The sequence below is a fragment of the Uloborus diversus genome, chromosome 5 (assembly GCF_026930045.1).
Source record: "Uloborus diversus isolate 005 chromosome 5, Udiv.v.3.1, whole genome shotgun sequence".
NCBI lineage: Eukaryota > Metazoa > Arthropoda > Arachnida > Araneae > Uloboridae > Uloborus > Uloborus diversus.
Window position 1 is genome coordinate 120197128 of NC_072735.1, and position 12594 is coordinate 120209721.

A 12594-nucleotide genomic window follows, 5' to 3' on the forward strand; every position below is an offset into this window, starting at 1 on the left:
AATATCTGGGAAGGTTTGGTCTTGGAGAAAAAAATCATAAGGACCGTTCTTATAGAGAATTTTGAGATCTACAACTTTGGTCTGCGGTACTTTTCGATGAAACTTACCGTTTTTGAGAAAAATCCAAAAAACCTAAAATTTTGTCCTTTGACCCCGAATAACTTTTTTAGCGCACATGGGATCGATGGGGACTTTCGGCACTTTATTTGTAATGCTAAACCCAAGGTCTCTACAAAAATTTAGCTTTCCCGGAATTTTTGTTATTTCCATTGTCTAAATTGACCGGACTACAATGAAAGATCAGCTTTCATTTTCACGATGTTTTTATTTTGCTCAAACACTACTCTGCGAACTTCAGTATTAAAAGTATATTCTGAACTTTTACGGATTTCCTTTTCTTAACTTGAAAGTGTATACCCGTATCTAAAATTCATTCATATCCAACTGTCGTGCTACCTTCGATCCACTTTTTAATTGCTCAAGCATATCGATAATTTTGATCTTCTTTTTAATGTTCAGAAATTTTCTCTTTTTGTTCCACTTTTGCCACCTTTTAATGAAAAGCGCGTTTGGGAGTCATTCTATTTTATCAACATTCATATGTAGAATGAAAAAAAATAAATAAGAATTGAAGCGATTACTTGTGTAAACTAAAGCAAAGCGTTGTTTGACAAATACGGTATGTGAACTTCCGCTTTTAGTGCTGTTAAAGGGATGACAGTCCATTCATGAAACAATATTTAGTGTCAACGAAGCCAATTTAAAGCTTCGCTGCTCCTTTCCAAAGAAACTCATATTGCAGGCGAGGAATTTGCGTCAGAATCAAAAATTCATTCTCAATGAAAAACTCGCGTTATAGCCGTTGTGCGTAAGTCGGATCGCGTTGTAGCGGAATCCGACTGTATAACAACTTGACTCTTACAACATCATTACCTTTATTAAAAATGGGAGAAAAACAGATTCAAATGTAACAACTTTATGTTCAGCAAAATCATGCGACACATTTCAAGACCACACTAGGATCTAGCTTAATTCTATGTAACTACTTTAAAACCTTTTATAGCAGCTAAAAGCAAACCATAAAATTTGCGTTTGTGCACAATAACGGCTTCTTACAAAAAATCTTAGACCAAGAAAAAAAAATCAGGTTTTTCCGTGTACTTATGCAAAATATAATTTGATTGCTTCTTTATAAAATTCTCAGTTCTGGTTACATACGGCACTTGAAAATTAAAATCCTTATCAACTTAACCCTGTATCAATTGGACACGGTCTCCCCTGAGTAAAGATAAACCTTGAAAATTCACAACTTTCTTTAGTAGCAAGTGATCAGTAGACACTTTTCATATTGTTACATAGTAAATTTCTTATTTTTACCTGTAGTTTTTTCCAGAAATTTTCCTCCTTTTTTAAGAGAAGGCAATCGTTTGTTAGTTTCAGGTTGAAACCTTAATGCTGATGATTTTCTATGTACGCAATTTTTTAGCGTAGTGCCAAAAGCTAAAATTCTTGCTTTACGAAAATAAAAACTCTCGATATAGAGGCAACTAAAATTGAAAATGATATATGTAACAAAATTGAAATAGGCTGCTGGTCACTTGCTTTTAAATAAAATTTCTCGAAAATCGAAAGTGGGAAATGGCGCCTATTGTTTTATATGTGACTGGTTGTCTCTCGAGCCAGGAGCATTTTCGAGAAAAAACAAATGTGTCTGTAACGTATTACTATTTTTTTTTTTTTTTTTTTGACTTTTGGCAGCTTTTAATGGTTCTATTGATATACAGTGACAAAAAAAAAATCGTATCTGATATTTGACTTTATGTGATCATTAAAAAACTAGAAAGATACTTCGGGAATTCTTTTTTTTTTATTGTTTGGGAGGTAGAACAATTTGAAACCGATAAATTGGGAAATAAGGTGCTGAAAAAAAACAACCACACGGAGATTTTTTTTTCTTGAGATTGCCGGTTAAACAGATAGATTGTAAGAAAGCTTTTAATGAAACTGTATCAAAGTATTGAAGAAATAAGTTACATAAAATATTAAGAAATTTCTGAACTTAAATTATTTGTCAGAATCACATGTTCTATGTACTTACCCCAACCCATTGTAGCCAGTTTCAGTTCTGGGTATCGAACACCTTTCATGTCAATAAACTCCATATAGACGGTAAGACCCAAGCACAGCTGCATGGAAAAAGCCGCCAACAGGAAAAACTGGATGACAGATATAATGTAAGGGTAGTATTCCTGAAAAGTTTTAAAATGTCATTAAAAAATAAATATATCCATAGCTCTCTGGAAATTGTTAAAAAGGCATTTATGAGCGTGAAAAAAATCTTCAGCTTGTTTACAAAGTAATAAGTTTAATTTAGAATAATTGAAATACTATTTTTGACATATATTACATTTAAGATTTGTGTAAATATAAAAATTCCAAGATACTAAAATTCCTTAATTTATCTTTTTTCATCAATTATTCATCCCCTATTCATTCTTCGTGAAGACATAACACATTATTCTTTCATTTTTCTTCCTTCATTAACTAATTTATCACTAATTCAATGATCACCAATTCATTCAATATTTCCATCCTAATTGAATTATCTTTGATTCATTAATTCATGTATCAAATTTTCTTTCATTATTCATTTTTACATTGGTCATTTATTCATTAATCATTTTTGAGACATTTGTTGAGTAATTTATCACACTTCAACTCATGATTAATTCATTCATTGCGTCATTATTTATTCATTGAATCATGTTTCTTTTTTCCTTTATTACCCAATCATAATTTAGATTTTGATCATTTATTTGTTTTTAATATTCATCACTTATTCATAATTTATTAATTCATAAAAAAAATCGTACGTCATCATTTATTTTCAATAATTCAATCATCATTCATTCGCAATTCAGATTTTTAATCATTTATTTATTTTTTTTTCAAAATTCATCACTTAATCATTATTAATTTATCGCAAATGTATTCATTGTTAGTTCATAATTTTTAAGTCATTAATAATGTATTTATTCATAATTCCTAAAGCCTCTTTGCGCGACAAAACTTAGTTGAAAAAACTTTTGAACAGGTGATATCATTATAATGTGTAAACAGGAAGAAAAGTGAAAGCGTCGTCTGTTATTCGCCTTACGTTAGAGTTACTATGCCTGGTGTATTCGGCACACCAGGAATGCCGCTACACTTCTCATCCCAGTAAGTGCAATCAACTTTTAATTTATTACAGTCATTGGTACAAAGCAAAGCGTTTGCTCTACACACGAGTAAAATAGAAGAGAGTCAATCAGTTCGGATTATCCATCGTCGTAAAAGACTATTTAGAAAAATTTTACTTATTACAAAAAAGTTTATTCAAGTACGTTTCCTCGTGTGATGGGACAGCGAAAAACGCCAAACAACTAGTTGACGGGCAACGTTTTCGAACCGTTGATTTCACTAACCGACTTGCGTGTAGGAGGCTTTATTTATTTATTTATATGCCTTCCTTACACATTCACTCTTAGTTAATTCATCTTTCACAAAGTCATATATTATTCTGTTTCTTCTTTATTCATGATTTCATCGTAATAAATTTATCTTTTGTATTTCATTCATTTATCATACACTTATTCATTCATATTTAAATGTATTCATCCATCTATCAGTCATATATGTACCATGTATTCAGTCATTTATCAGTCAGAAATGTATCATGTATTCATCCGTCTGTCAGTCATATATGTACCATGTATTCATTCATTTATCAGTCAGAAATGTATCATGTATTCATCCATCTATCAGTCATATATGTACCATGTATTCATCCATTTACCATTGATATCTCCAGCACGTATTCATCTATTCATCAGTCACATAGCGTCGCCTCAGAGCAACAGTAAGATATCTAACCAAGAAATAACACTAAGATTTCTTACTGTTGCTCTGAGACGACGATATGTATAACATATTTATTATTCATTTATATTTGAGTATCATTTATTCGTTCATTAAACTGTTTTCAAGTCATTTTATCGAAACTTATTTATCAAATTTTAACTTATGCATAAAGAGCTCATTATGTCATCATTTATTCATTTATTGTTTCATTACCAAATCGATCAGCGCTCATTCCGAATTCAGATTTTTCAATATTTAATTATTTTTCATAATTCATGACTTGGTAATAAATTATTAATTAATTATAAATTCATTTATTCTTTTGTTCATAATATATAAATATTTCAGATAATTATCATTCCTAAAGCCCCCTTAAGGCGAGGAAACATAGTTGATCAAATTTTAAACGAGCTGTTATTTGAAAGTCAAACCAGGTAGAAATGTGAAGAAACACCTTGTAAAACTTCCCACAAAAATTAGGCTTGTTGTGTCCGGCACACCAGGGACATGTGCTGCTGCAATTCTCATCCCTCATCCCGAAAAGTATAATCAATTTTTTAATTGATTGCAGTCATTTGCAAAATGCAAAGTAGAGCAGGAGTCCGTAAGCGCCTGACCCACGTTATAGCATGAGAGCCCAAAATTTTTCTGTGTAACGACCACATCCCAGCATGTAAGAAAGGTTCGCTGTTATTTAAGACAAGCACTGGCTTTTGCAGGAAACAGGTAGCGAAAGGTTCGGCAAAAATTAAACATCTCGTTAAACTGTTCTACGTCAAGTGACCCCATGATCTCCACCCGACCATCTCCGATTTTAACGAAATTTTGTAATGGAACGGATAACCTTTGAATTTAGCCTATACAATTTTTCAGCATCCAAGATCGAAATCCTGACTATCTATGATCAATAAAGAAAGGGGCTCTAAAAAGGCTGATCAGCTTTAAGCGGATCTCCATTTGAGATCGCATTGAATCCTACATTTATTTGTCTTTTTGAAGTATCTTAGATCATAATGATTTGTGTCTTGGAACCTGAGAATGTGCATAGATTGGTTTCAAAGGCATGTCTGCATGTCTAAAAAACGTCCTCCATATCAGATTATAATGGTTGAATAGGGGACACTAGAATGGACACTAGATATGGAATAAATCTGTGATATTTAGATTTTGCGGCAACTTTACGCACCTTTCCTACCTATTTCCTGCCAAACCCACGCAGTTTGGCTTAAACGAAAATGAATCCTTCTGTCTAGATATATGCCTTACTTCGCTTACGCAGAAAATCTGTGCGTCTTAATACTATCACGGAAGTTCTGTACTATGGGTTCTTGGAATAAACCATGTGCTCTACACACGAGTAAACAAGTAGAGAGCCAACTCTGTTCAGTTTTAGCAGCATTGTGTAGCTGCTGCTCGAATCATTTTTCTTCTAAGAGAAAGGTTTATTCAACTATGTTGCACCTCATGAAGACAACGAAAAACGCCAGGCAACTATTTGACAGGAAAAGAAAATTGACATTTGGTTTCCACTAACCGACTCGCGTGTAGGAGGCCTTATTATTTACTCAAGCATTCATCATTCATTATGTGGTCAGTGTATGCTAATTCATGACCAGTTCATCGTTCATTAAGTCAAGTTTCATTATTTTGCTTCTTAATTTATATTCTCGTCGTTTAAATGATATTTCCTTTATCATTAAATCGTCATTATTACTCATTCATAATTTATATTTATACATCATACATTCATCCATTATCTATAAATATATATTATGTATTTATCCATTCATCAGCCATACATATACATCATGTATTCATCCATTCATCAGTCATACAGATGGGGGTTAGGGTTTGTTCCAAAAGTGAGGAGCCTCTTTTTATTTACCTCGCGATTGTACAACGCACATCTACGTGACCAGTTCTAACTGATAGAAGGGTCTTAAAACTTTCCCGCAACACTTAGTTCAGCTGCCTACGAGTTTTTGGAGCGGTAGAATATCATTTTTTGTCTACCTACGCGCAGAGCTTCGACGTTGCGTTCAAGATGGGAAGAACTTCGGAGCAGCGCTATGTGATAAAATTTTGCGTCTAGCTCCAGGAGACGACAAAGGAAATGTTCGAATTGCTAATTTAGGCCTTCAAATATGATTGATTGTCTAGATATCTGACATACCTTGAACGAAATGTGCCACAAAGTGGCACATTTCGTTCAAGGAAGGCTGGGAAGAAGTCGCCATTGCAGCACTTTACTGGTGTTTATCGTCCATTCACGATAATGATAATGTCCCTCGTGTGCGATATGTTCTGAACAAAGATGAGTGGTCCTCAGATTTCAGAACAACTAAGTTTGCCGAAACCAGCTGCTCATCGCAGTGTTTCAGAAAAGTTGGCCGTACTTAACATTTTGCTCTAAACTTGTGTAGAAGTATTTTCAAACCGCCTTCATTTCACTTCCTATCTGACTACAATTGTTTCAACTGTACCAAAGCCTCCCTATAGTATCAGAAGACTTCTTGTTCCCAAGGGTGAAAAGGGAGCTTATAGGATAGCATCTAAAGGCCATGAACAACATTCAAAACACCACGATAAATACCTTAACAGCATTTCAAAGCGCGAGTTCCAGAAGGCCTGAGATGCATGAAAAACACGCTGAAAAAGGAGTACAGAAGCAGGAAGAGACTATTTTGAAAACATTACATATTTAATCAAGTGATCTGTTTATTTGAGAAAAGGTTCATTACTTTTGGGGTAAACCTTTAAAATGTATCATGTATTCATCCATTCATCAGTCATCTATGTATCATCAGTCATATATATATATATATATATATATATATATATATATATATATATATATATATATATATATAATATATATTTATATATAATATATATTGTAACGGATCCGGTGAGACTTCCAACTTTCTTGAAAGGACGACACAGTTCTTGATTAAGAATACAGGAAATTTATTTACACTATGTACAGGGAAGATCGTCAACAAATGCTAAATTAATCATCAGCAATTAAGCAAATATCACACAAACCGTAAACTCAACGGTTACACACGTATTTACTTCCAAATACGAAAAACAATACAGCGAAATGCCTTGCAATAAACAGAGCTAATACACTCTCAGCACAAATTCTCAATCGAAACTAAACTTTTTATCCAGCGTAAGGATTTATATACACAGCGAAAAGAGAGCTCTCAAAGTGTCCATAAAATGCTACACCGTTCTACACTTTCATTGATAAAAGCAGTGAATGAAATAAGAAAAAAAAGAATAGGGGACGTATACTTCGGCGAATGTAAATGGACTGTATATTCATTACGGAAACTATTTACAGGTTACGTTACTACAATAATTACTATTTACAGAATTCGTAACATTGCCCCCGTGCTAAGGACTGCACGTCCCGGGCAGTACAATCCCCAGAAAGGGTGCCAAACTTCTATCACAAGTTCACAAATACACACATTAAATAATAACCAATATTGCATAGGAAACACAATAATAACAAGAAATATTACTAAACATTAAAAGAAAAAAAAAATATCTACAACTTTTATGTTATCAACCATGGTTGTTTACGTAATACTCATGAACTATGGCCATAGTATGGGGCTAACCGATCATAATTTACAACCCTAGGTTTTGCATTAGGTGATTTTTGGATCCTCACTACGACGTCATTCAGTCGGTAAAGGACTTTGTAGGGTCCATCCCAATGCGACTGCAATTTGGGTGAAAGATCTTTCCGTCGGATGGGATTCCATAACCAAACCTTGTCGCCTTCGATGAATTCATGTCCAGTAGACCTTGTGTCGTATCGGATCTTCATCTTCTCCGCCACGATGTTGATGCGCTCTCGTGCGAAGTTATGAACGTCTTCCAACCGGGTCTGGAGATCCTGGATGTACTCCTCAGGCGATGAAGGCGCATCCGGAGGACGACCGAAGACGAGATCACAAGGTAGCCGAAGCTCTCGTCCAAAGAGCATCTGAGATGGGGCAAATCCGGTAGTCTCGAGGACAGTACTGCGGTAGGTCAGCAGGAACAAAGGTAGCTTCTTGTCTCAATCCTGTTGATTTCTGGATACCATAGGCGAGAGATTATTCAGGATTGTGCGGTTAAATCTCTCCACCATGCCGTCCGATTGTGGGTGTAGTGGTGTTGTCCTAGTTTTCTCAATTCCGAAAATTTGACAGGCCCTTAAACACAGCAGAGATGAAATTCCTCCCTTGATCGGAATGAATCTGCAAAGGTGTTTCATATCTCGAGATCCAATGCTGGACTAGAGTCTCTGCTACGGTGGTAGCTTCTTGATCTGGAATGGGATATGCTTCCGGCCATTTGGTGACATAGTCGATGGAAACAAGAATGTATTTGTTCCCATCAGCAGTTCTTGGTAGTCGACGACGACACCCTTGATGTCGATCCCAATTCGTTTGAAAGGAGCTCCAACGTTGTACAGATGTAGCTTCCCTCTGCTTATTTTCTTCGGTCCTTTACGAGCAGCACAGGCGTCACAAGAATGGCACCACTTCTCCACGTCATCCTTCGCCTTGCTCCAGAAGAAGCGCTCCCGAACTTTATTGAGGGTTTTCAAGACACCAAAATGTCCTCCAGTCGCACTACTATGTATTTCTTTCAGAACATCTGAAATCCTTGATCGGGGAAGTAGTAACTGCCACCTAGACGTTTTGCCGTCATCAGATTCCCATTTTCGGTACAGTACGCCGTTCCGTAAATGGAGTGAGTTCCATAAAGCTCAGTATCTTTTTGTAGCAGGACTGAAGATGGAAACGTCCTGCCAGCTAGGGCGCCGACTGTCACTTTCCATGATCTCCAAAATTGGTTTTATGTCGGGGTCTTCAAGTTCATCTTTTCGAACTTGGTCGTCACTCCATGGATCAGGTTCTGATGATGTTGGAGTCACTGTCACCTGATAGGCGGTAGGGCTAGTCGCTCCATACTGTTTCTCGATTCGGGAACAATAGTGGCAGTTCTCAGGACAGGGTCTCCTTGATAAAGCGTCAGCATTACCGTGAGATAACCCTTTTCGATGCTTGATCTCCCTGTCATATTCCTGGAGCCGCTGTATCCATCTGGCTATCTGGCCTTCCGGATTTTTGAAGTTCAAAAGCCAAGTTAATGAGGCATGTTCTGTCCGAAGCAGAAATTTTCTGCCGTAGAGGTAATGATGGAAGTGTTCTACAGCTTTCACTATGGCCAGTAACTCCTTTCTGGTGACGCCGAAAAGTCTTTTGTGATGGGCCCTAAAATTTGTGTGCACGCCCTTAGAGGAGGGTGAGTCTACCAAACTGACAAGAGACCTGCCCTGGCCCTGGACGGTCATGAATTTAACTGGGAAAGAGAGCAGAAAGTCCTAATTAAGGGTCTAAATTTCAAGTTATGCTTTGCAGCTAATGAGAACTAGAATTGCTTTTTCTGTGTTTCTTTAAATTTTCACTCCTTTAATGGTTACAAAATTATGAATAAAAAAAACTTTGTTGTTTTCCTATTCTGACATTAGAAATAAATAAATAAATAAAAAAAACTTCTGTTTTACGGTACAAAACATTTCGGGTTTCGAAAGGGGGCGGGGCTTCGAGACTCCCCTCTAGATACGTTCAGTTTTAGAAATAATTACGCAGTTTTGGTTTGGGGTTTCCGTTGGAAAGAAAAAGAAAAAACAATTTAGTTTTGATTTGGACTTGCAAGGAGACGGTACGACCGTGGGGTCGGAGATTTACGTCATTCTTTTTTTTTTTTTTTTTTGTCATGAAAGAGAACTTCTAGTACCTTACGTGGTTGAAATAATACGACGAAATACTCAGAAAAAAATAAGAAAAATTTATTTAAAGTCACCATGGAGTCTCCTAGGCGCCTTATGAGTTTAAAATGTCAGTCTCTTGACGAGACGCCGCTAGCCCAATTGGTTAAGGCGCAATCTTGTACTACAGAGATAGTGCGATCGAATCCCACTCAGGAACTTTGTCATTTCTCTTTTTTTTTTTGCTATCACAACAATTAGTGATTACGCTTTTTACCCTATATTAATTACTTTTTGAACTTTGTTTTTGCCAAGGAGGATCGCAAAATTTTTCATTCACTGAAAAACATTCTTGCCTGTTATCCTGTACGATTTGATTTGCTTAGTAAAGGTTTTTGACCTGTGGTCCCCTTACGGTTATAAGAGACTGTTGCTCATAGGACATTCGGATTTTTTTTTTTTTTTTTGTTATCACAGCAATAATTGAAATAATTATTCTTCCCTACATAATTTTTAAGAATTTATTTACATCATTTTTTTTAAATTGTTTTCTTTTCTTTCAGCAAAACAATTTAAAGCAATTCATATTTTTCATTCTACCAACCGCTAATTGTTGTGGTAGCAAAAAAAAAAAAAAAAAAATAAGGAAAGAAAAGAGAGCCCAGAGTGGGATTCGATCGTGCTATCTCTGGAACACAAGATCGCGCCTTAACCAACTAGGGTAGCGGCGACTCGTTATGAGTTTGACATTTTAAATCCATAAGGCACCTAGGAGACTTCATGGCGACTTTGAATCGATTTTTCTCATAATTTTCTGATTATTACGTCATATTACTTTAACCACGTAAGGTACTAGGGATCCTCTTTCACCCCAAAATAAATTGACTTAAATCTCCGAATACACGGTCGTGCCGTCTCCTTGGTAGACTGGATTGGAAGAAGTCAAAACTCAATATCTTTCATTTTCAGATATTGTAAGGAAGGGATATCATATTTATTTTTCTTTTTAACAATATCAATCATGTTTGAAAGTCAAAAATTAAAATTATTATTTCAAGTTTAAAGGTAATCTAAAAAAGAAAATGTAATTGTTATGATTGTACACACTTTACCTAATATTATTGGTTGATTGACGACTTGACTTATTTTTACTGTTTGACCAAGAAAGCTCACAGTTGTAAAGCAAAAAAGTTTTTTTTTCAAATTAAACTTGCCTTCCTGTGTATTTCTGTCAAACAGAAGAAGATGATGTGTGGATTGCATATATTTTTAATATTTAACTTTTTTTATGTTCGAAGAAATTCAGAGCTATTAGGAAATCCTATTTTTATTCATAAAAAAATCAATTTTTCCATTTTTTTTTCCAATTTTCCCCGAAAAAAACGGTGAAAACCTTTTTTTTCACCACTTCAAAATTTCCGGAAATTTTACATCTCTACTCATGATAAAAAATTCATTACGTTATCCCTTTTTAATTCTTCCATTATTTAATAACTAGTTCATCACTCATTCATATTTCAACTTTTTCATCATTTTTTTAAAAACTATTCATCACTTAATCAGCATTTTTATTATATCATTGTTTGCTCTTATCTTATTAAGTCGCAACTAATTCATTTATTTATGTACACCTTATTCATCCCTTATGGAAGAAAACTTAGTAGAATCAACTTTCGAGCGGGCGGTTATTACGAAGTGTAACCAGGTAAAATATTGAAGGAATATTCTATAAATCTTCACATAACCACCAATTGTGCCTGGTGTGACCGGCACACCAGGCCACATGTGCCGCTTCCGTTATCCGCTTCGAACAGTAGCGAACAGTAGATTCTATTATACGAACCATCTCTTGTGTAAGATGCCTTAGTTATTTATTTATACATTCATTGTGCATTCAGTCATCATCAATTCAAAATGTATTCATCTTTTGTCAAGTCATAATGCATTTTTTCCTTCTTTAATCATTTCATCGGTAATTGATTTCTTTTTTCATCATTTATTCATTATACATCCAGTTATTAACATCATTAATTTATTAATCATTATCCGTGATGTATTTATAACTTATTTCTTAATAATTAACGCATGATAAAGTTGTTTATTTCGTTATAATTTATTCATTTATTTGTTCTTTATTAATACTTTTTATCACTCGCATTGTTGACTCCCTTCTTGATTATTCGTGCATTCATTTATTACTAATTCTTTTAATTTATAATTTATTAAGTCATAACTAAATCCGCTATTCATTGTTCCTTAATCATCTTGCCATGTAATCCCCATTCATTATTCGTTAATTCATTACTTATTCGTCATTTTTGCAACAGTCGTTTTATTTTAATCAAATATTTAATTTTTTTTTAAATTTTTTTTATCAAAAAAAATCTCATTAATTCTTTAATCACCTATACAACATTATTCTTTCATTAACACTTTCGTCATTACTAATTCCTCATTTCTTCGTTATTCTGCCATCTAATCATGTCCTTTTACAGTTACCATACAGTTTTTTTTTTAAATGTATATTTATTAACTTGTGCATTTATCATTTTTCAATTATTAACCTTTTTTTTTTCATTTTCATTGCAGTAGGCAGTTTAGAAAATATTCTAGTGTCGTACAAATATTAAATACATAGTCAGTTTTGATAAAATGAGACAAAACGTTACTCTTTCAACCAGATCTATCCCTTTTTGGATCAATTGAGCGATAAAATTTTGTGCATTGCTTCTGGACACAAATACAAAAATTATCTCTCTGACAGTATGCATGGGGTGAATGAAAACATCTAAATTGCAACTCAGAGATAGTTAAGAAGCAAAAACTTATGTTAAGAATGATGATTCTATCAAACTTCCACATAACAAGGAATTACGCGAGACTTAAGAATGTATTCTACCTTGTGGTAATAAACT

The 12594-nt window shown here is 34.5% G+C and overlaps 1 protein-coding gene across 1 annotated transcript in view; it reads right to left on the reverse strand.

Annotated features, from left to right (window-relative positions):
- The window catches only part of LOC129223105 (uncharacterized), a 188650-nt gene that overhangs the window by 26475 nt on the left and 149581 nt on the right, over nt 1–12594 (reverse strand). Inside the window, 1 exon segment of the mRNA XM_054857672.1 lies at nt 2099–2249. Within this exon segment, the coding sequence (XP_054713647.1) occupies nt 2099–2249 (151 nt within the window).